Below are 24472 nucleotides of genomic sequence, written 5' to 3' on the forward strand. Positions count from 1 at the left end.
TGAAATAGCAGCTCCTCGAAAGGTGAACTACAGGCCACTGGCCACATGGCTTTCAAACCCTGGAGGATGCGTGGAGAAATGGGCTGTCTATCATCTCTTGGAGTAGCCGATTCCCGAGACCAGCCCTCCAACATTTTCCGAATACGGAAATCCCCTGTGATGTCCAAAAATCCATGGGCCTTGGCCGCAAAAGCCAATGCGGCAAGTTGGCTACATATCTACTTGATACCGTGTCCCTTACCTTTTTGAGACACGCAGATGCGCACTATGTGCTCGACTGGGAGAGGCCATAACTGGCGGAGACCTACCTCCTGCCTGAATGCAGCAAACTGCGTAACTGCCCGATCATACGCCCTCCTGGTACTAGGGGCAATGGCAAACTGGATGGCCCTGGTGGCCTCGAATTCCCAATCCTCCAAAGCTCCTGCGGTACCAGGGCTGGCAACAAATCAGCCTCGGGGGCAAGCTGTCAAAACCGGTTCATCTGCAGATGAGACAATGCGTCTGCCACCTCATTGTTTACACCAGGTATGTGCCTGGCAGCAAGCAATATATTAAGGTGCAAGCACCTTAATGTGAAGGCATGGATCAACTTCATGACCCGGGGCAATTTAGATGAAAGGGAGTTCACAACTTGAACCACAGCCATGTTATCACACCAAAAGTGCAGCAGTGGTTAACAAGTTCCTCCCCACAAACGTAATCCACCACTAGGACTGGGAAAAACTCCAGGAACATCAAGTCCCTGTGCAGACCAGCATCCCACCAATCTCCGGGCCATCTGGCGGCACACCAGTGGCCCCTGAAATAAATACCAAACTCGATAGAACCGGAGGCGTCAGAGGACACCTCGGGATCACCCTCTAACAGCAGCTCCTGTCTCCAAAAGGAGATCCCATTAAAGCCTTTCAAAAATTGAAGCCAGACACCCAGGTCTTCACGCATTTCCTCTGAAATGAGTATCTTGTGGTGAGGGAGGTGAAGGGTCCCCATGGTGTCACAAAGATGCCGCAGGAAGGCCCTGCCAGGAGCCACCACCTTGCATGCAAAGTTAAGATGGCCCACCACTTGTTGAAGCTCTAATAAAGACACCTTGCGCTTGCCCAGCAGGGTCCGCAGGCGTGCCTTCAAATCGAGGAGCTTCTCAACTGGAAGCCTGGAAGTCTGCTGCACAGTATCTAATTCAATCCCCAGAAAGGTCAGGACAATAGATGGGCCCTCCATCTTCTCGTGCGCAAGGAGAACGCCCAGCTCATCAGCTAGGCGGACAAAATCAGCTAAGAGCCTTGCATACTGACCCATCCCTGGGGGCCCAGAAAGGATAAAGTCATCTAAATAGTGGGCAGTGTCACGGCAGCACTGCCGTTGACGCAATGCCCACTCCAAAAATGTGCTAAAGCACTCAAAAACTGTGCATGAGATTGAACATCCCATGGGGAGGGCCCTGTCCATATAAAATTGACCTTCAAAGGCAAACCCAAGGAGCTCAAAGTCCTCCGGGTGAACAGGGAGAAGACGAAATACCAACTTGATGTCGCATTTCACCATCTCAGCTCCCTGGCCACAATGTCTCACCACCTTGACAGCGTGGTTGAAAGACGTGTAATGCACTGAGCACAAGTGCTCTGGAATTGCGTCATTCATGGAGCCACCCCTGGGATAAGACAGATGGTGAATCAGCCTAAATTCACCAGCAGCCTTCTTGGGTACCACCCCCAGGGGGGAGACCCTCAAATGGGGCACAGGAGGGGAGGGAAAAGGGCCTAAAACCCTGCCCTCCGCGCATTCTTTGGCTATCTTAGCCCGTACGATGTCCTCCATGCCCACCACTGAACGTAAATAAGGTGACATGAAGGACGTTCTAGGCTCCTGAAAAGGAATACGAAAACCTAACGAGAAACCTTCTAACACAAACTGGGCATCAACCCGCCTAGGGTAATCTGCCAACATGGCCTCAAGGACCCTCACTTTTATTGGGCTGGGGCCCTTTTCCAGGACCCTGCTGCCCACCTGGGCCACCCCCTTTCTTAACAAATGGCTTCTGCCTCTTGCACACGTTAAGAGCGTGTGGCCCTCTACAGATCAGGCACTCATGTCCGTAATGGCAGTACTTCCGGCTGCAGGCACCCCTCATGGTAAATTCAAAGCAAAGCAGCCAGGGCTGAACCAACTGCCCCACAATGGTGCGGGGCCCCAAAGCACTAGAGGAAGGTTCCTGCGAACCCAATAAGGATCGCTGCACGATGTGCCCCCTATCCGAATGATCCCCACTAGAAGATTTTGCTGGGGTCATGAGTTGCAGCCACAAGTGTTGGTGAATTTGATCCCTCGGCAGCACTGGATTAAGGGCAGCCCTCATCCGGAATTCTTCGTCGTATTGCAGCCACGCTGCACCGGCAAAGTCCATGTGAGCTCTGTATATGATGTCCATATACTGAAAGTGTGGAGCCGCCCTCCATGGCTGCACCCTAGCGATAACACCCGTGTAAATCAGGAAACCCGGTAGCCAATTGGCCCAAGTCCTGTCAATCTTACGGCGCTTAAGGCGCTCCTTATCCCTATTCTCCAGGTCCTCCTTATCCTTCTTCTCCAGCTCCCTGAAGAGAAGGGTAAAGACATCAACATACTCCCTGCGTAAAATCTTCTCACGCGTCCCAGTTGTAAGGTGATCCCCCAGAGGCATGGCAGTATCACCCACCGGGAGGGCCCTGTAGGGTACTGCCCCATAGTTAGGCCAAGGTGTTCCCAAATAAGTTCCCCACGGGTGGACAGGCCCCACACCAACCGGTGCCTGGACAGGGGAAGTAACCCAGCCAGAAGCCCCGGGCATCTAGTTTTGCCCTGGCTGCTGACCCCATTGTGGCCAGTTGGAGACAAGCCCCAGCCCACTTGGTCCCACAGAAGAACTCCCCTATGTATAAGAAGTGTGGTGTGGAGACAGAGTCCCTTGGGCCCAAGGGGACTTACCCTCAACTTCTGTAGGCTGCACTACTAGGGCCACTTGACCCACCTCAGCTGACCAGCTCCTGTCCATCTTTGCTGCTGCCGATTCCCCAGCTTCTTCCTCTGTAACCAGCGCACTTGCCGCAGCTGATGAAACCTAGGCACTACCGTCCGAGGTCCTTTCCAAAGCAGCCAAACGAGAGAGAATGTTAGCCATAGAGGAAGCTCTAGCAGTAGCCCTAACCTGCCTCTTGCTCGCCTGCCCCACCGCAGCAACATCTGGAGCCCTAGCCTGCTCTAAGGCCGCGATTCGGGCCAGAATGTCCCGCCTCACAGAGCCATCCTCATCCTCGTCTGAAGACAAGGCCACTGCTGGCCTTTTGGAAGGGTGAGGGGCGGGCTGTTTGCCTTTAGATACGCCAACACCTTTCTTAGGACCCATCCTTCCCTACTCCTCTCAATGGCAGAGAGAAGGAGCAATGTGCAGCCACCTAAACCGGTTAAAGACAAGTGAAAAATTAGCACCAACAAATGTGAACAGTAACAAAGTTGCTATTTACAGTCCAACCGCTTAACCACATATCCTACTTAACAGTTGACACTGTGGTAAGGCAGGGAGATGCTAATTGCAGCCCAACCACCCCCCACTGGTCAACCTTGGCCAGGTAAGGAACAAGCCAAGCACCAGAAGAGTAGCATGCCAAGGTCCCACCCTAGGCTTGTGGCCAAGCCTTGCTCCCTGCAAGGGTCAGTTGGCAACCCCACCGGCACCGCAATTGGAAAGCGCCCTTAAAATGGCTGCCACAGCCCAAAGGCTCCCATATGATTAACAAAATGGCTGCCAATGCTTCCCAGCCCCAAGAGCCACCACCACCGTTCAAAAGGCCTAATGGTGGGCAGCAACGCCCAATTAGCCAGCCGAAGCCCACGTAGGAGAAAAGCACAGCCCGCAAAGCCTCTGGGTCAAGCCAAGCCCTTTACGAAGGAAAGCGGCAGGTGCCTGGCGCGTATTCTGGCTGGCCCACAACGGCTCAAGCTGGTAGCAGCGGGAAGGGAAAATGCCCGGAATGCCCACTAGAAGTGGCAAGGGCTGGATGAGGTGTCCGCGCTCTCCACACCCGACTCTCTAGCTAGCCGAGGGGGAAGGAGCCGAGGGGATGAAAACCCCTGTACAATCCTCCTAGAAGTGGCAACAGCTGGGACGAGGTGCCCATGCTCCCCCCCCTGCCCACCCCACCAAAGAGCTGAGGGGGATGAGCCGAGGGGGCGAACCCCCCTGTAAACTCCCCTCAGGAGCGGCAAGGGCCGGGACGAGACGTCAGCGCTCCCCCTGCCCGCCTTTCTTAATGAGCCGAGGGGGGAGGAACCGAGGACGAAAACCTCTGTAAAGTCCTCCTCGGCAGGAGACTACAGGGGGGAAGGGGGCCAAAACCTGTGTGTTCTGCGCTGCTCCTTGAGTCTGCCAAATGTCATCGTCCCACAGAAACAAACGCTGTCTCCCAGGCCTCGTGCTGGTGAAGCAGTACTGATGTCTTGCTTCATCCGAGCACGAGGCAAGACTGAGCTCTGAGGGCAGAGCGGCAGTCTGCTCCAGTGAAGCTCCGCCCCCAGTAGCTAAGCCCCGTATGAGGGCTGAACTCCCAGCCTCCAGCCAGCCAGGGAGGCAAACGACTGCCACCAGCCTAAGGGGCTTATGCCCCTGGCTGGGATGGCAGGATAATGAACACATACTGATGACACGGCATTCAGCTCCAGAGCTGTAAGATGGAAAAGAATCTCTAACTTGCTGTAAAGATTTTTTTTTTTTTAAAAAGAAACAGTTAGTGTGGTCTCAATAACCCTGCCTAAGGCAAAATTGCTGTTGTAGTGAATAAAAGCCTGTTGCTATAATTTTGTAGTACAAAATTTGGCACTTTCTTTTATTTTATTTGACTTATACCCCACCTTTCCCATGAGCAGGCTCAGGGCGGCTTCCAACAATATGCCAATAACAACACATTAAAAACATTAAAACCACTTAGCCCGGATGATATGAAAAAAAATTCAGGCCCCACCAATCAAATCAGGGTACTATAGAATTGCTGTAGACGACAGACACCACTATGATGTTAATCCGGGGCAGCTGCAGAAGGAGGGCATGGTGGTCAGAAAGGGGACACAAAGCTGGCCCCTAATAATCTCTGTCTTGCAGGTCCTGCGGAACTGTAATAGGTCCCACAGAGCTGGATCTCTAGTGGGAGAGCATTCTACCAGGCTGGGGCCAGGGCAAAAAAGGCCCTGACTCTAGTCAAGGCCAGCTGAATGTCCCTGGGGCCGGGGGACACCAGAAGCTGCTTATAGTCAGAGTGCAAGGCCCTGTAGTGGACATAATGGGAGAGGTGGTCCTGCAGGTATGCAGGTCCCAGTCCATGAAAGGCTTTAAATACTAGAACCAATACCTTGACCTGGATCTGGAACTCAACCAGGAGCCAGTGCAGCCAGCATAACACAGGGTAGATGTGCATGGATTCCGTTGTCCAGACACAGAACCTCCATCTGCAGGGGACTCTGACACAACCATTCCATCACGGCATGCAGACACCCGGTTAACGGGTCCGGAGCAGTGTCTGATTGGCCATCCATCAACAGATAGAGGTGAGTGTCATCAGCATACTGGTGACAACCCAGCCCAAAGCTATGAAGCAGGGGACCCTTTTAGATGTTAAATAACATCAGGGAAAGAATCGCCCACAGTGCACCAAGGGATAGCGGGTGGACATCTGTTCCCCTAGTGCAACCCTCTGTCCCCACCCATGGAGAAAGGAGCTCAGCCATTGCAGGTCTGCCCCATAGATCCCCACAGTGGCAAGGCAGTGAGTCAAAAGATTGTAATCAACTGTGTTGAATGCCACTGTAAGATCCAAAAGTATCAGCAGCGCTGACCCACACTCATCCAGTTGTCACCACAAATCATCCATTAGGATGACCAGAGCCGTCTCTGTACCATGACCAAGGCAGAAGCCAGACTGGAATGGGTCCAGTGTAGAGAAGTCATCTAGGAATACCTGTAGTTTTACGCCACAGCCCTCTCAATTATCTTGCCCAGGAAAATAAGATTTAACACTGGGTGGTAATTGGCTGGATCAAATGGATCCAATTATTTATTTATTTTTAATAAGGGCGGCACCACTGCCACTTTCAATGAGTCCAGGAAAGCCCTTGCAATGCCTTGACTCTATTTGTTATTATTTCTCTATCTGGTAATTCTTGAATTTCTATTGAGCGTCTACCCTAAAGTCTAATTTTTAGCCTGTGCAGTCAATTAAAGTATATGATAACTGAGTGATTGAATGAATGAATGAATGAATTTATTTATTTGCGGTCAGAGACCATTACAATGGCAATACATCCTTAGCAATCAATAGAATAGTTAAATCCAGCATAAAAATGTAAAGGACATAGAAAAATACATTTAGCATTTAAAATCTTATCTTAAAATGTACATAGTTCTCTGGGAACCACATTCTAATATTTAAAACATTGATGTTAAAATAGTTAAAACTGTAAAAAGAGCAGGACAGACTATGTATGGCTATGCTTTTTATTATGGAATTTAACCAAATGGAGACAGAATTTGGCTATTTGCCTGGAGATAGTTGGATTTTCATCAATTAAGAGTTTCTCCAGGCAGGCCTTATTTGTCTCTGCAATTGGTCTAAGAGTGGGGAAATAAACTTGTCCCTATAGACTTGATGGAAAGGACAGCGAAAGAACATATGAATAAGTGATTCTACTTCACCAATGGAGCAACAGCAGCATCTGTCCTCATATGGGATTTTTCCCTGAGTAATTTAATAATGTGTGTGTTATGTAGTCGAGTCACTTCTGACATGGCAACCCTAAGAATTAATGACCTCTAAAACATCCTATTAATAGCCCTGTTCAGATCTTGGAAACTGGAGGCTCTGGCTTCCTTCATTGAGTCAAGCCATCTCGCTTTGGGTCTTCCTCTTTTCCTACTGCCTTCTATTTTTCCTAGCATTATTGACTTTTACAGAGAGCCTTGTCTTCTCATGATGTGAGCAAGGTATGATAGGATCCATTTCATCATTTAACTTCTAGGGAATATCATCATTTTAGCTTCTAGAAATAATTCAGGTTTGATTTGATCTAGAACCCACTTAGTTGTCTTTTTGGCCATCCAGGGTAAAATTCTCCTCCAGCATCACATTTCGAATGAATAACTTTCCTTCCTGTCCACATTAATAATACAGCCTCAGAAATATTTTCCTTGTTATTCTGATGAAGCTCAGAATGTTCAGTTGTTCACAATTGTTCAGGACTCTCATTCACTTCATCAGCTGTCTGTTAATAAATGGTTTGTATGTGGATCTTCTCTCTCCATTGAAAGGAATAAAGAAAGCACTATGCACATGCAACTGTTTTTCTCTATCCCTGTCCTCCACGTCATTAAAATCAAAACTTTATAATAATGAAAATACAATCTCACCTGCATATCTATCCGTGTCATCAAAATAGTATTAATCTACAATAGGAATGTGTTAATATTGCAATGATACATTCATCTCAAAATCTTGTGAGTCTAAGACAGGAAGTGAATGATTTCACATTTCCAATCATTTATTTAAATTCTGCGAAGCCCCCTGTGACCGACTTCATGCTTTAGAGAAGCCTGGAAGGGCTAGTTACACACACATTTGCAGGACTGTTAAGAGTCAATCCCTTTCAGAGTCAGAGAGCTTTGAGTGGCCCGTTACCCCAAAGTCATCTGATTGGGCGTCCTGAGCTGAGAGAGGAGGGTTTTTCCAGTTCTGGCAGAGAGAGATTCTGTGAGAAGAGTTGGGAGACGGAGTCCTCATAGAGGGCAGTTTTAACACTGGCAGGAGATGTGGGGAAAATTAGCAAGGAGGCTTGGGAAGTATGTGCAAACTTCCAAAAAGGACCAGAGAAAGGGGATAGATCTTCTAAGGAGAGGACATTTTCCCCTCAGTCAAACAAGGAGGTAGCTCTGGAGAGTAAAGAGATTTTATTTATTTATTTATTTATTTATTTATTTATTTCAAATTTCTATTCTGCCCTCCCCGCGAGCGGGCTCATGGCAGATCCCTGGTCAGGTGTGGTTAGAAACTGCCTTTTTCCTTCAGATTTAATTAATGACTGAAGGAAAGCACTGTGTGTGAAAGGGATTGGGGTAACAGAAAGTGTGTACCAACATTCCTAATTCCAGAAGAGAAAGAGAATACTAAAAGAAAGTATAGTGCTTGGAGAAATACAGGGAAACCAATGCTTCAAAATAGAAGCCTGTAAATATCTGTGAACAGCATAAGAACGGTGAATTTTCAACCCTTGATTTCTTCTAACCTTTCCCCTCTAAAGTAAATATATTGGTTAGTTATTTGGGGAATTCTAAAAAGGCCTCTGGTGCCATTTGTAGTGTTTAAAGGTGAGGGAACATCATACTCACATTCTTTTGTTTGTCTTTAAAAGCTTAAAATCAGTCTCTACATCTGGAATCAAGATCAGAAGGATAGATGCTATGGCATCTGTTCATTATTTCACCAGTCAAGTTTCTGTCCTACCATGGGGAAAAATAACAGTCCTTGGCCTTACAGGGAGAAAATCAGATTTGAGAAAATAGTTTTAAGTAGGACCATGAAAGAAAGGATTGGGAAGTCTCTCCTATTCCCTATTTCTCTGTTCAAACTTGCAGTTTGCCAAGGCAGGTTTTGGTTTTTTTAAAAGGAATGTAGCACAGAAGATTGTGAGTCACATTAGATGAGATGATGAGTGAGTCACATTAGATGAGATGATCAGGGATCTGTCTGCAATGGTTAAAAAGTAAATTTCAATCATGGACAGAAGAACATCTGAAGGCCAAGCAAGTCCAGGCAAAAAAGATCGCAAGACAACAAGTGTTCATAATTTCTTCTGCTATTGTCACTGATAGCTGAGGCTTGGGAGGAAAGCAAGCCCCAATGGTGTTGATGGAACTGCTGGAACTCAGCTTGAAGGTGGGCAGTATGGTGGTGGGAAGAACAGGATGATTACAGGTGATATCTGTTGCCTCCTCCCATGCTGCCATACTCAGCATATCGTGACACCCCAAGCCGCCTGGGTTGCTTGTGCAATGAGCCAGCCTTTCCGACTGAGGCCACCTAGAGAGGGAGAGGAAGTTTAGGTACCTCCAGTGTGGTCTCTGGAAAGGCTGCATATTTCTAAATAAACAAATAAATAAATAGTTCTCCCATGCTCCACATAGGCTTGCTACTAAAAACTGCCCCTGCCTTTAAAGGAAAAACTGTGAACATCTTTTTTCTTTAAAGGGTGAATAAACCGGTAGTGGGGTGGGTGGGTTTATCATTCTAACTGATGGGGGAAATGGTTAATTCCTAATCTGAAGCAATGTCCAGTGCAGCTAAAATGCTTCTTTTAAAATTAGTGAGAAGATCAAAATATCACAAGATCCTAGCTCTTTTGATCCTGTGTAGTAGGGACCTTAAATCTATTCAATATCTATTCAATGGTGGGAATAATGGTCATGGATTTAATCTAGGGCATGTTGCATTTATTTTGATAGTGTTTCTATAGGACAGCATCCAATAATTATACACTCTTCCGGAACATCATTTTGCCTATGTGTAGATAGATTACCCTTTTTCAAATTTATGACTCTTGAGATGTGGAATTTAATTTACAATAATTTTCCATATTGACATGAAATACTTAATAAAATTGTGAAACCCCATGATGAGGAACTCCCCAAAACAAAAGTGTTCTAATAGGTACAAAATCTTAATCTAAATGTTTTTCTCCCTTAGGAGGTGCTGTATGTCTTTCTCGGTGTCAGATTCACACTGAAATATTTGGACAAAATGAGATGCTTACGAAAGCGATCTGCTGTATCGTTCCTAGGAGTGCTTGTCATTTGCTTATTGTTCATGAATTTATACATTGAAGATAGCTATGTCTTGGTAAGTTGCCATTAAAAAAGGATAGCACAGCAAAAGGTGGCATCTGCCATAAACTCTGTCAATGTTGAACTGAAAAGATTTAGGTTGCTTTGAAGTGCTTAAAGTGTTACTCTTCTTACTTACCAGAAGATGCATAATTCAAAGCCCTTTAGTAAATGCCTAAGTAAGTAAGGAGATGGGGTGGAGAATAAAGAACATAACAATTTCCTTGCTGGATAAAACCAAAGATTTGCATCAGCCAAGTTCCTTCTTGTCCTGAAGACATCATTTCAAAATAACAACTTTTCCAAATTCTAAGAATGGTGGTATCTCAGAGTTCCCAGACCCCAGATTCCTCAGCTTAGGAGAACTGGGCAATATTGTTCATCAAAATCACTATGAAAGCTATTTATAAAATAGATTTTCCAGAGGTGCCATTGGCAGTCTTTGTTGCTTTAGACTTCAGTCATCAAGACTAAGAGATGAGCACGAACAGAAAAAAATCCCGAACATGATGTTCATTGTTCATTGCCATCCACAAACAGGAACTCACGAGCAACCACGAACATAGCCCTGTTCACGAACATGTTCATGGTTGGCTGTTCATGGGGGCCAGCAGGCTCTCCTCCAGCCATCATCCATGTCAAGATCCCTACTGCACAACTCCCAGAAACCTGACCTGAGCAGGCACCAGGAAAGGTACCAATAATAAATAATAGTTTGGCCCCAGAGCCTGGCAGCAGCCCTGGAACTTAGGGGTAGATCCCTACTGCACCACTCCCAGAAACCTTACCTGAGCAGGCAGCAGGAAAGGTACCAATAATAAATAATCGCTTGGCCTAGAACCTGGCCAGCAGCAGTAGAACTTGAAGGGGTAGATCCCTATCCCACCACACACAAAGAAAATTCAAGCTCCAATGCACTCTCTCTATCAAAATGCCAACAGCAGCTGTCTCTCCCTCTCCAAAGCCAGATTTGGGAGCCCCCTTCCCCACTGGTCTTTGTTCCCTTGTAACAAATTTGGAGCTCCACACTTGAAAGGAAGGCCTGCTTATCAAGCTAAATTGGTCTTAGACTGGAGTTTCCAGGGCAACAGCAGGAGTTCAGAGTTCAGACAATCCCTGCCTAAGTTGCCAAGGGAATTGATTGCAGGTGCCAGACTGTCTGGCTTGACAAACAGCAAGGAACAGCAATGAATGATGCTTGCAACGACCACCTGTTTGTTTAGAATGGGGCCTCACGAACAGCTTGTTCATGAACAGTAGATTGAGCTGTTTGTGGCTTTTTTTTGTTCGTATTGATGTTCGTGCCCATCTCTAATCAAGACCTGTGCTGCTTGTTGAAAGACAGTATCATTTTTGGTAATGCTTTTGTATCCTGCTTGGCTTTTTATACATTCCTTCTTCTTACAGTGCTGTTTGTATTAAGACGTTGTATAGGGATTTTATTTATTCATAGCCTCTCATTTATGATTAAATTTGACCTGGCTTATACCATATTCACTATCACTCTCATGGACTCTTCCTTTGGTTTGCTAATTGTTTCAAAATCCTCCAGAGGCGTCTTGTTTTTTTAAAATTTATTGCAGTTTATGCTGCTTCTCTTTTTGCTTGTTTTAGATCTTTATGTGAACTTCCCAGATGGCAGAATGTCTTATGTTTAATTTGCCTTTTTACAATAAAAGGTTCTTTTTCATTGTTTCCCTCAAAATGATTTTTGCACATTTCATCATTGATCTAAGACTTTGTTTTGCCTTATTCTGCGGAGGCTTTTATGGGCTGTTTAGTGTGTTAGATTATTAGGTTTTATTCAAGGTTGTTTTTCCCCCTCTATGCCTGACAGTATTTGTCAGCAACCTCTGGTGTACTTTTTTTCACTGGGAGTGAGGATGAATAAATATTCTGATGGCTTCCTTGCTTGTGAATCCAAATAAACAGAAACAATAGCATCCAAAACATAGATGAGTTAAATCCATGCAAGTGAGCTAATTTGTTGGTGATGTACAAGTATGCTCTTTTTAGTGTTTTTTTTTTCCCCTACAGGACTGGTGAAAGAGGTGAGACTAGGAATGCAAAATTTCCAGGGCATTGCGTCAAGAGTTCCCAGTCTTCTTGCCTCATTTTGTTTGCATGTGAAGGCAAAGAACAGCCAGTACAGTGCCTGCTGATCTGGACCAATAGCTTAAATCTCAGAACTTCACCAACAGCCAGAAGCATCTCTAGGAATCCAAAATCACTCAGTTTAACCCTTTGCTTGACTTAAAATCATAGCAAGTGCTTCCCTGCAGCAAAAAAATAAAGTCTGAATTCATAGAAAGGCTTTTCCCTCTCTTATTCTTCTTCTATTTCTCTGTAGGCTGCCATGCTGAGATGCTCATCGGGCTGTTTTTACTTTTTTCACTCCTTTTTGCTGTCTTCCTTACCTTCTTAATTTTGTGTTTCTTTAAATGTTATTTAAATATATGAGGTATTACCAGTTTTTGTCCAAAGGCCCATTATAGCTCTAGACAGCTCTGTTTATAAGTTGTCCTTGTGAACTTTCTAGCGTCACCATTTTTATTGCTTTTTCCAAAGTGTTCCTTTTACAACATTTTAGACTATTTTACATTATATCATTGTAATGCCACTTTTGCATACTTTTATTTATGCAACTTAAAGCAAAACAAGCATCATTTTATTAAACTTTCTATTTTCAATAAACTAATACAACTGTATAAAAAGTCAATTTAAATGAAAATATTTAGACTGAATTTCATTAGTGTGGTCAGGAAAAAAATAACAGCTCCAATTCTTTCTCATGCAGGTAGAAACCATGGCAGACACCAGAACATTAAAGTTGAAACAGTATGTGCCTAAATTTTGGTAACATACTTTCAATGTAGTTTAATGGGTGGGGTGTAGGACCAAGAAGTTCTAGCTTCAAATTTGTCTCAGCTGTGATACCCTTGGGCCAGTTACTAATACGATCATATTCTAGCCTTCCCCTCAGTATAGTTATGAGGAACAAGTAGGAGGAGAGACCATGTGAGTTGCCCCAAACTGTCTTGAGTAAATGTGGAAGGGAAAGAAACAATGCACTATCCCCATACTTCTAATACTCATGTCAAGATATTGAAGTTGTTATTCTTAATTCTCTATAAAAATAAGGAAAGAATGCCCACTTCCAAGAAAAAAAATGAAATTTGGGTTTTTTTCAGACAACCTATGATGACATTTTCCTCTGGAATATTTTGTGTCATATTTAAAACTTCTTGCATGTGTCTGCCAGAGTGTTTCCATCAAAGCTGTTTAAAAGTGTTTACTACATTGGAGTTGCTTTGGAAGAAAGAATTCAAAATCTCCATTTCAATGCAGAACCTCCTTTGAGACACTCCAGTAAAGTTGTTTTTGCATTTATGTCCCTTGAGAAGTATGGCTGCAATCCAAGTAGATGAAGCATAGTTTTGAAGAATATTGAAGGAGACACTTGTCTCAGAGTTGCATATGATGTGGTGCAGCACCTTTCATACATCCAGAATTTATGTTAGTGGAATCACATCGTGCACATTTTTCAAAGGTCTGTGAGCCTGACAGTGCAATCCTAGGCAGAGTTACACCAGTTACACCATTTGAAACCCACTGATTTTGCCGAACTCAAAGGAGGAGAGTAACTCCGTTTCAGATTGCACTGTGAGTCTCTCTAGTCCTTATCTCTATAGCAAGATGCTGGATTTTTATTTGTGCCTAATAATAATAAAAACAGCAAAGTGGAAATAGGATGTGTTCCAAGAAGAATTTGTATATGAGTAGAAATATGATGAAAAATGTCAGTTTCTCACCATCTTTCAGAATTTTTCAGTCTCTCAATCTGCTTAATCCAGTGAAATTTTAATTAACATTTACAAAAAAAAATACTTTGCCCGATTATTCTTAATTCTGATTCACATAGAAATCTCTATCTAAAAGCATATTCATTTTTTTTTCTTACAAGGTGGTGGACTTGAAGGAAAAAATGAAGTTAGCCAGAAGAACAGGGAGGAGGGACTGTTCCATCAAAGGGAGCAATATGGCAGAAAGCATTAATATGGGAATGGAATAGAGAGAGTGGGAGATGATAACAGATAAATTAGTTCATTGGAAATACTGAAGGGACGAGATTCTGTTTAACTATTCTACGCCATGTATATAAATGATCCAGTCCTGCAAAAAAAGATCTGTTCACATTAATAATATAAATTTTCATTTGCATCTCTTGATGTCTTTCCGCACAACAATCTTAGATCTATTGGCTAGAAACTCATACTGATGCAAATGAGAACATGTTTCTGCACATGTGACTTGCTGCTCACAACTGCAGCTGGATGAGGTCAACATGTTGAGCAAAGTCTGCATCTTTTTGCTGAGGAAAACACTGATGGGAACTGTAACGGTGTGGGTGTGTGCATGTGTCTCTATTTGTTTCCTTTCTTACATTAACTGCTGCTTTGCATGCTCTCTGTTTTTCTCTTTTTCATCTGTCTGTTAGGAGGGAAACAAACAGTTAATCAGAGAAACAGCCACACATCAATTAAACTCAGAGCGATATGTTCACACTTTTAAAGATCTGTCCAATTTCTCAGGATCAATAAATGTTTCTTATCGCTATCTGGCGGGCACACCTTTGCTCAGAAAAAGTAAGTATCTGAAATTTTGATTTCATTAACCAAAGCAAGATTTTTAAAATCTCGCCTAATGGTTACAAACATAGAAAAAACTACTAAGTTTGTTTTTAAATAAAACAGAACTTTAGCCTTGATATCACTATCTAGGAAAGTATTGTCATTAAAATCACTAGAAATAATTTTGAATCTAAAGGTTGTAGAATTGCATCTTGAATTCCTATACAGTTGCATAACAGAACTCAGCAAATAAAACTTTGACACATTATGAACTTAAACTTTTTAAAACCCAAATTCAATAGTTTTGTGTGCAGAATTAAGAATAAAGCAAGAGGCTTTCAGTACCACTTACGATGTATGCACATTTTAACAGCAGGTGATTGCCCTATGGGATGACTACACTTAAGAATGTGGTTGGCATTTCAAAAAGAAGTAAATGCCACTCCAAAGCTCAATAGCGATTATAGGTACACAGTCCTGTTGTCCCAATCCTGAATTTAGCACTGCAGGCACAGTAAGAGGAATTTCAAGTATGCTGCCCACTGAAAACTCCACATGTTAGATTTCCCCTGAGACATGAAAATGCATAAGGAACTCTAGACAGCCAAAGAAACGCTCAGCATCTACAGTCACTCTTACTATAATTTTCAAGTGATCTCTGATATACTTATGAGAAACACCCGTTTCTTGGTAAATCTGTATTTTGGTGCCCAAAAATAATAATAAAAAAGAATGATTACCATATCCTCATCCCCTGATGCCTCTTGCATCTGCATCTAGTCCCCCACTTGTTTCCTTTTTCTTTCTTTTTGCCAAAGCTTGCTGTTGTGCCCCCGCCCCCCGCAAGTCGGAATAAAGAGGCAGACACAAGGCTTGGGTAATAAAGGGCCAGTTTTATTTTATGGCAACAACTGAAACCTGGCAAGGGCCTAACCAGTGGTACAGGTCAAGCCCTGGGGTCACTCCCCTGGATCACGCCTTGACCTGTATGGGCAAGACCCACTGCCTCGGATGCGAGCCATCCAAATGCATGGCTGTAATCTGGCCAGCCTGGCAGATGGTATCCCCCTTAAAGCTCCAAGCACCCCTGCCGAGGAGCACGAGGGAAGGACTTTTCCAGGGGATCCCACCAGGCAGCCTGCCCTCTCAACTGGCCATCATAAAGCATGCTAGCTGATCCTGACAGGCCCCTAATATCCCCACCAATGGGGATGTGCCAAGGGTACTTACCGTCCCGCTAACATCCCCCCAACTAAATCCTGCCAGTGATGGCCTATACAGCACCACTGTAGCCAAATAGCCACAGCTCCAGCAAGCAGTACAAGGTAGGCAAAAAACTTCCTTCCCCAAGGCCTATCAGGGAAAAAAGAAAAAAATCCTACCTGGCCCCTAAAAGGCAACCAATCTGCACCTGCACTGCCACTGGGCGGGCGGGTGGGCCGAGCACGAGGAGGCAAGTGCCATTACAGGGGGCTGGGCAGCCTCTTAAGGCACCTAGCCCCGCCCCCAACATGTGACCCATCAAGGCCGGGGGAATGCTGCTGCTCATCCTCCGCGGTGGCAAATGCGGCCCCAGGCCTCAAGCCCTTGGCTGCTGGCCGGGTGAGGGCCATATTGTCATTCTAGGGATGCATGTTGGTATCTCCTAGGTGGTTTTAATTAATCTTTATTATAATATATTATAATAATTGACCTCACTCCCCCCCCCCCAAGGATCCCAAAGTGACTAGCTGGGGGGAAATACGGATTGCAATGGTGTCAAGAGGTAAATGTGTTAAGCTTACTAAAATGTATATCCTTAGGTATAATCCTCCAAAGTGAACTGCCTTAAAAAAAAAGTACAATATATCCAAGCTCTCTTAATATACTCCACTTAAATCAAATTTGGGAAAAATGATTGACTTGAAAGTAATATGAGATTAAGATAAAAATAACGGTAATTGTTTTATGTATGGAAATATAAATCCAACACAAACTATTATAGCCCATGGTACCCCAGCCTGTTCATTTTGCAGGAAATGTATAAACAATAGAAAGATTAGAACTAGTCATTTAGCTATAAATTAGTCATGACCGGGCATGACATTATGGGGGAAGGGGAACATTTTTGAAAGTATACCTGAGGACATTTAAGGGTTGTTAATAGTGGTTGGCACGTTGCAAGTCCAGTTCAGTTTGAAAGACTTGAACCTTAACACGCAAACAGTTTCACACATTCAGTAGCTAGCTGTCATACTAACTGCCAGAGGGAGCTGAAATGACCACTTCAACCAAATACTTTTTTTCCCTAACCCAACCTTGCAAGTAAAAACAGAGTGTTGAAACTTCGGACTATGGAAGGGTTTCTGTGTTATATGAAAAACAGAAAGATACTTCATATTTGTATGTTAGTAATCAAAGTTTTATTGGGATATAATTGATGCCCAATGCACTTCTAGTATTTTTCCTCTGTGTATACAGAATGTATATTATGACATCAGGCAAAATTCTGCAGAGTGTGGGGGGTCAATATGTACCCATAAGTTGGGATGTTTAGTGCTTTTGTTTTCCAGTTAGTTCCAGTGGAGGCTGATCTCAAAGTGTTCTAATTTTAATGTTACTATTTTTTTTAAAAGTCCTGCATGTATTTATAAAAGTAAAATGGAGAGGGACATGAACCCATGGGGAACCACTGACTAAATTATCCTTAAGGAATAAATGAAATATGAAATGAGACATGTTCAATTTTTAAAAAGAGGTTTTGTATCTTTTTTTAATACCTATGGGGCATCATGCAACCCTCATTTGCAGAAAAGAGTTCAAGCCTTTTCAGTTCTTCTGATTTCAATGGAAAGGCTTAAGCATGTTTCACTTTCCAATTGAAGTTAATGAGATTTATAAGTGCTAAATTTTTGGCTGGATCATGCTTTTACTTTGTTTTTTCAAAAGCAAGGGTGGGTAGTTTAGCCCTACACCTCCTTTGGGCCACCTTCTAGCATGACCCACTGGTGACCCTCCAAACACTTCAGAAACAGGAGGGGAGGCTTTTCCACCATCTTGCCCTGCTGCTCCTTCCAGCTCCTTTGTACACACCATGTGCAGAGGAGCGAGGTACCACCCTCATTTCTAGTTCTTCTGGCAGATTTTAAGAAGGAGAAAGTTTTAAGTATATTTTTTCCTGCTGGTATTTTTGCACACATCCTTCCAGGCCCTAGTTCATAATATAACTGAAGTGTAACAAAACCACTTCAATGTGTTCTCAATTAGAGATGGGCATGAACAGCAATATGAACTTTAAAAAAGCCACGAACAGCCCAATCAGTTGTTTGTGAACAAGCTGTTCGTGAGGCCCCGTTCTAAACAAACAGGTGGTTGTTGCAAGCCTGTTTGTCAAGCCAGACAGTCTGGCACTTGCAATCAATTCCCTTGGAAACTTAGCCAGGGATTGTCTGAACTCTGTCTGAACTCCTGCTGTTGCCCTGGAAACCCCAGTCTAAGACCAATTCAGTTTGATAAGCAGGCCTTCCTTTCAAGTGTGGAGCTCCAAATTTGTTAAAACAAGGGAGCAAAGACCAGTGGGGAGGGGGACTCCCAGCTCTGACTTTGCAGACAGTGGAGAGAAAGACAGTTGCTGTTGGCATTTTGATAGAGAGAGTGCATTGGAGCTTGAATTTTCTTTGTGTGTGGTAGGATAGGGATCTACCCCTTCAAGTTCCACTGCTGCTGCCAGGCTCTGGGCCAAGCTATTATTTATTACTGGTACCTTTCCTGCTGCCTGCTCAGGTAAGGTTTCTGGGAGTGGTGCAGTAGGGATCTACCCCTTCAAGTTCCAGGGCTGCTGCCAGGCTCCAGGACCAAACTATTATTTATTATTGGTACCTTTCCTGGTGCCTGCTCAGGTCAGGTTTCTGGGAGTTGTGCAGTAGGAATCTTGACTTGGATGATGGCTGGAGGAGAGCCTGCTGGCCCCCACAAACAGCCAACCACAAATATGTTCTTGAACAGGGCTATGTTCGTAGTTGTTCATGAGTCCTTGTTCGTGGATGGCAACAAACAACGAACATCATGTTCGTAGTTTTTTTCTGTTTGTACCCATCTCTGTTCTCAATACCTGTTTCAGAAGAAAAGGTATAAATCCTGTTATTTCCCCATACAGTTTAGTTAATGTAGATTACTTTATATGCTGAACAAAGAACTATAGAAGTAAGGTTGCCAGCTGCAGCTGCAACTGGAAACCCCCTAAGTGATCCTGCGGGGCCCACCAGGAGATCCTGGGGGCAGGGACTGTTGCACTGGTGTTAGCACAATGTGCCATGTCACTTTTAGTGCAAAACCAGAAGTGATGTCATCACATCATGTTGCTGATGTAGGATTTGCCACATACACACACACCCATAGAGTTTGGGGCTAATCATAGAGTGTCCTCATAACATGATGATGTTACTTTCAGTTTTGCAGTGGAAAGGACATGGCACATTGTCCCAGCACCAATGAGCCCCTCCCCAATATTTTCCCAGCCAGCCTGAGAATGAGTGGTGAGGAATGGGGACCAGTTCTACATGAATTCTTTCTACAGTTCTAGCAGGAAACTGCCCTCTCCCCAATGTATGTATTCAGCACAGATACAACTTTTATTTTTTAAAACAGTCTGCGTACATACACATAGCCAGGGTACTTTCAAAAGCAGTTTGTGAACTGCCACTGGTGAAAGGCTACTGTTCCCCACTTGTCAAAAATGTTGCTAGATACCATGCAAACCCTTGGGTGTTACTGAAGACACTTTCTAGACTAGAGCATTTTCGATTTGACCATTTACTTTTACTAAAACAAAAAGTGTATGTTTTAATATAATATTAATAAATCTCTTTCTCTTAATTTCTTTAGGGTACCTTACCATTGGACTGTCCTCTGTTAAAAGGAAAAAGGGGAATTATTTGCTTGAGACGATCAAGTCCATATTTGAGCAGTCAAGTTACGAGGAGCTGAAAGAAATTGCAGTAGTGGTGCACCTAGCAGAGTTTGACTCGTTGTGGTGTGATGGGATGGTTCAAGACATTTCACAGAAATTTGCCCATCACATAATTGCTGGCAGGTTAATGGTGATCCATACTCCTGAAGAATACTATCCAGTATTGGATGGCCTTAAGAGAAATTATAATGACCCAGAAGATCGAGTGAGGTTCCGTTCCAAACAAAATGTAGATTATGCTTTCTTGCTTAACTTCTGTGCTAATCTTTCTGATTATTACATGATGTTAGAAGATGATGTTCGATGTGCCAAAAACTTCTTGACTGTAGTGAAGAAAGTCATAACTTCACGAGAAGGAACCTACTGGGTGACATTAGAATTTTCCAAGTTGGGCTACATTGGGAAACTATACCATTCCCATGACCTCCCCCGCCTGGCTCATTTCTTGCTAATGTTCTACCAGGAAATGCCTTGTGATTGGCTGCTGATACATTTCCGGGGGCTACTAGCTCAAAAGGATGTGATACGTTTCAAGCCTTCTCTTTTCCAGCACATGGGATATTATTCATCTTACAAAGGAGCTGAGAATAAATTGAAAGATGACGACTTTGAAGAGGATTCATTTGACATCCCTGATAACCCACCTGCCAACCTACATACCAATATAAATGTCTTTGAAAATTATGAAGCAAGCAAGGCTTACAGTAGCGTTGATGAATACTTTTGGGGAAAGGCACCCTCAACTGGAGATTTCTATGTAATTGTCTTTGAAAAGCCTATCAAAATCAGTAGAATTAAAGTCATCACTGGAACAGAAGATCGACAAAATGATATCTTGCATCATGGAGCTCTAGAAGTTGGGGAAAAAATTGTTGGGGGGAAAAAAGGGAGACAATGTACAACATACTTACGACTAGGGGAGTTTAAAAATGGAAACCTGGAAATTACAGAAGTAGAGCACAAAGTTCTTTTTGATATTAACTGTATGAGAATACTCATTACCAAAAGCCAAAAGGAATGGCTGATCATTAGGAGCATTAGCATATGGACTTCACAGCCACCAAGTCAATAAAGCAACTCTACTGCAGATAATTATTATGGACTAAGGACTATAACTTGCATTCTGTAGGGAAGCCAGTCCCTAAAATGATTGACTCTCCACCAGCTCTTTTCCTCTGACATTGGCAAGCTGGGAAATCACAAAACAAACAAAGCAATCTATTTTTTACTAGTTCAGTCAGGCAATATACAATGACTAGTTTGTTGGAATGTTTGAATTTTATAGGAAGTGCAAACAAGTTCCCCTCCATTTCTCGAGCTCTAAATCTACTTCTCTGTTGTTTTTATCTCCCCTTGGGGAAGAACCAATGTACTAAACAAAGCAAATGCTACTTCATTATTTAAAGGTTTTGTAGGCCTTTGCCAGTATATTGTCAAAAGAATTTGACTCCATCATATCCACATATAAATTAAAAATGTGATGGTGGTTTGTGTTTGTACAGTGGTTGGTGGCTTGTTTTGTTTTGAAGGCAGTCTTGATAATGCAGTCAGTATCCTCTAGTGTGAGCAATGTAAGAAAGCTGTTCCGGTACCCACAACAGCTTATTTTAAATGAAAATACATGTACTGTTATGAACCTGTAATGATTGTTCTGTAAACTCAATAAGTGCATCCCCTTTTCTTGAGCTGAACCAACATATATTATTCTGCCAGTATTCATTGGCCTGAAATGACACACTAATCCAATTTCACCTGTCTTTCATTTCTCATTATTGAACTAGGGTCCATTAAGTCTATGGCCAGTGTTCTCTTAAGTTTTATATGGTAGCAGTATTACATGCCAGTATTATTGTCTTCACGTTCAGACAGTTCTCTGTGATGCTGCAGAAATATGTATAATTTTGTAATGTATGACTGATGGATGGTTCCAGTGGTGGGATTTGATATGCTCTACTCTGAATTCAAATGTGAAATGTCAACGCTCTGTGGAGCTTTATTGCACATACTGGATTCTGTGTGAATGGAGTGCTCCATTCCCTTTAATGTTAGATAATGCTCACATATGCTTCATTGGTATCAGGGAATCTTTTGCACACACACAGGAAATATACATTTTGAGGGTTCTCCAATATTAATCAGAATGGTGTCTCCTGCTCTCACTGATCTTCATGTGCACATTGGATTTTGTAGAACTTTGGACTGTGGTCACTGGACAAAATCCATTTGTGCTCCTTGCCACTATTGCCAATGACAGATGTATCCATTTTGGGTTGAGGGTTTTGTAGGAGGCAGGTGTTTTCCCTGTATGATGGTGGCAGCTTTGCTCTGTGAAATATTTCTGATAATTTATTTAACTACTCAGATCAGATGTTTTTTCTTTCAAAAGTCAGTCCTGCTGTTTTTGCAATGTTAGGTTGGGTGATTCTTGTTGTTTTAAATGCTATGGATGAATTCAATGAGGAAAATAATCCCACTTGGTGTGAAGCATGGTTAAAAATAACCCTGGTGGTGACAATGGTGTTTGCCTTAGGGGGTCTACTCACAAATATGTCACTTTTAAAATCCCACTTTTAAATTGTCCACCCCCATCCGAAGTTGTCACTATAGTATAGCCCCCCTTCACTAAAAAGAATCACATATATCATTACACTTCCATTTGATGCATGTAACTCCATTTTTATATGTAAGGAATGTATTTTTTTTACTGATAAAAACACAATGTTGACAAAGTAACAAGATACATGTATACCCTTTCCAAAACCACCCTTGTCAGTTCCTAATTTTTATTGCATTATCTACTTTCACTGTCCTGCTTTGTGGGCAAAACGGGGTATACAGATGTATAAAGAGAATGATGTAATAGTATTGTTATGCTGCTAGTTAAGTGATGTGTTATTGCTTGATCAGCATCTCTAGATCCAGTATTATGTTCCTTGAGAATGCTTAAATCCAATTTCTTTTAGTGGAATTGGAATGCTCACCTGAAACCAAGATGTTCCCTGATATTATAAGTTTCAGACTCCCAGCAGCCCTTGTAAAAGAAATAGGAATAGGCTGGTCAATGTACCCTGTTCCAGCATTGTAACTCAATGTGTGTGTTTATTTTATTGACTCTTTGGGATAGCCTGCTCGGATTCCAATCTGATCTACTTGCCATTTTCCTGCATTCACTTCCTGTTTCCACTGATCTGACCTCTTGACCCCCAATATTGATTATCTCTGCTTATTAATTCCTAGTACACAGGTGATGTTGAACTACCTGAAGAAATCTCTAATTTCACAGAAGCTCCATGAATGAATGGAAGTCCTGCAGAGGTTTGGTTTGGAGTGATAGGCTGATGGAAAAGTATAAAATTAAGACACTTTAAAAAGTAGTCCTCCTTACCTCTGCCCAACTGTTTCCAAGTTATCTTTTTCACAAGAGTTTATCTGATGTTTTAAAAAATCCTGCAGTGATATTTCATTTCATTGAGCTAGAAGCTCTTGTCATTGTGCATGAACTGTGAAATTGGCATTTCTGAGTCCAGTGCTGGAGGTGGTCTTCATTGTGACAAGTGATGTCAATTGTGACAGTAGTGGTGATAAATCTCTGTGGAAGCAACAGTAAATAACTTCCATGCTAATATTGATTTAACTGACAGTTTGGAACATTTTCTTCATTACCTTAAAGTTAAACCTTTACTGTTTATATTATGGTTGGACTAGAAGCAGGTTCATATTTCAGCAGCTCTGTAAGTAGGTCCATAGACCTGTTTTGGATGCCATGAGGCAATAAGCTTAGAAGGGTTAACTGCTGGAGATTACTAGTAGTTTGTTTTGTCTATGGAGGCACAGGTCGCAGCGGTAGATCAATCCTCATTTTTCTATCTAAGACAGGCTCAACAACTTGTCCCCTACTTATTGACCCATGACCTTACGACAGTGATCCAGGCAACGGTCACCTCCAGATTAGACTACTGCAACTCGCTCTACGCACGGCTTCCCTTGGGCTTGATCTGGAAACTGCAGCCGGTTCAGAATGCAGCTGCACAGGTGGTTGCCAGAGTACCAATCATGGCTCATATAACACCTATCCTCTGTCAGCTGCAATGGTTACCGGTTGAGTACCGGGTCTGGTTCAAGGTTTTGGTGTTGACCTATAAAGCCCTATGTGGACTGGGCCCAGCATACCTTCGGGCCTCTCCCCATATGTTCCCTAGAGGTCGCTTCAATCAGCACTTGCTGATGGTCCCTGGCCCCAGGGAGGTCCGCCTGGCCTCTACCAGAGCCAGTTCCTTTTCGGTCCTGGCTCCAACCTTGTGGAACTCTCTGTCTGAGGAAACTAGGGCCCGGCAGGATTTGTTATCTTTCCGCCAGGCCTGCAAGACGGAGATGTTCCGCCAGGCATTTGGTCGGGGCTAGGCTGTCCTCTCGCTGGCCATACCACTGAAGACCTTCCACCACCCATACAGGAAAATGCTGTATTTTAACATTTTATACCTGCCAATTTTAATTATTTTGATATAATGTTTTAATATTTTTATAATGCTTTTACTGTTTTAAACTGTTGTTAAACTGCCCTGAGCCCATCTGATGGGGAGGGCGGTCTAGAAATGTGATAAAATAAATAAATAAATTTCTGGAGACATGGAGGAAAAATTAGGATAGCTGCACTTTGCAGCTCTCCAGCTGTGCAGAGTCTATGAATTCACCATAAAAACTTCATCACACTCATCTTCAGCTCAGCATCTAGAATCCAAAAGATTCTGGTTCTGAAATCATTACAAACACAGTAGAATATCGATGTGTCTAATTTTCAACATGGCCAAATCTGTACATATTCAAATCCAGAGACTGGGATCATGGACAGACAAGACAGATCTTTGTACAAATCTGGGGAAAGCCCCAGGTTAGTAGAAAAATGTGAAATCACAAAAACAAAAATACATTGGGGGGGGGGGGCAGTATTCCCTAAATAATAGAAGCAATTTCTGTAGCTTTAAGAAACAAAGGCAT

At 43.1% G+C, this 24472-nt stretch overlaps 1 protein-coding gene across 1 annotated transcript; it reads left to right on the forward strand.

Moving 5' to 3' along the window:
* The first annotated feature begins 8918 nt into the window (after positions 1–8918).
* Positions 8919–20549, forward strand: MGAT4C (MGAT4 family member C). Its single transcript, XM_054987759.1, has 4 exons — positions 8919–8954; positions 9762–9914; positions 14397–14544; positions 19393–20549. Exons 1-4 carry the CDS (start codon positions 8919–8921, stop codon positions 20547–20549), a joined length of 1494 nt encoding a protein of 497 aa, XP_054843734.1.
* Positions 20550–24472: the final 3923 nt, after the last annotated feature.

The sequence above is a fragment of the Eublepharis macularius genome, chromosome 9, assembly GCF_028583425.1.
Source record: "Eublepharis macularius isolate TG4126 chromosome 9, MPM_Emac_v1.0, whole genome shotgun sequence".
NCBI lineage: Eukaryota > Metazoa > Chordata > Lepidosauria > Squamata > Eublepharidae > Eublepharis > Eublepharis macularius.

Bases quoted from the DNA above. Each gene is read 5' to 3' on its own strand.
- MGAT4C (XM_054987759.1), top strand. From the start codon at position 8,919: ATGGTGTTGATGGAACTGCTGGAACTCAGCTTGAAG. The intron at 9,915-14,396 runs GTAAGTTGCCAT...TCTGTCTGTTAG, and splicing joins TTGAAGATAGCTATGTCTTG to GAGGGAAACAAACAGTTAAT. The intron at 14,545-19,392 runs GTAAGTATCTGA...TAATTTCTTTAG, and splicing joins CACACCTTTGCTCAGAAAAA to GGTACCTTACCATTGGACTG.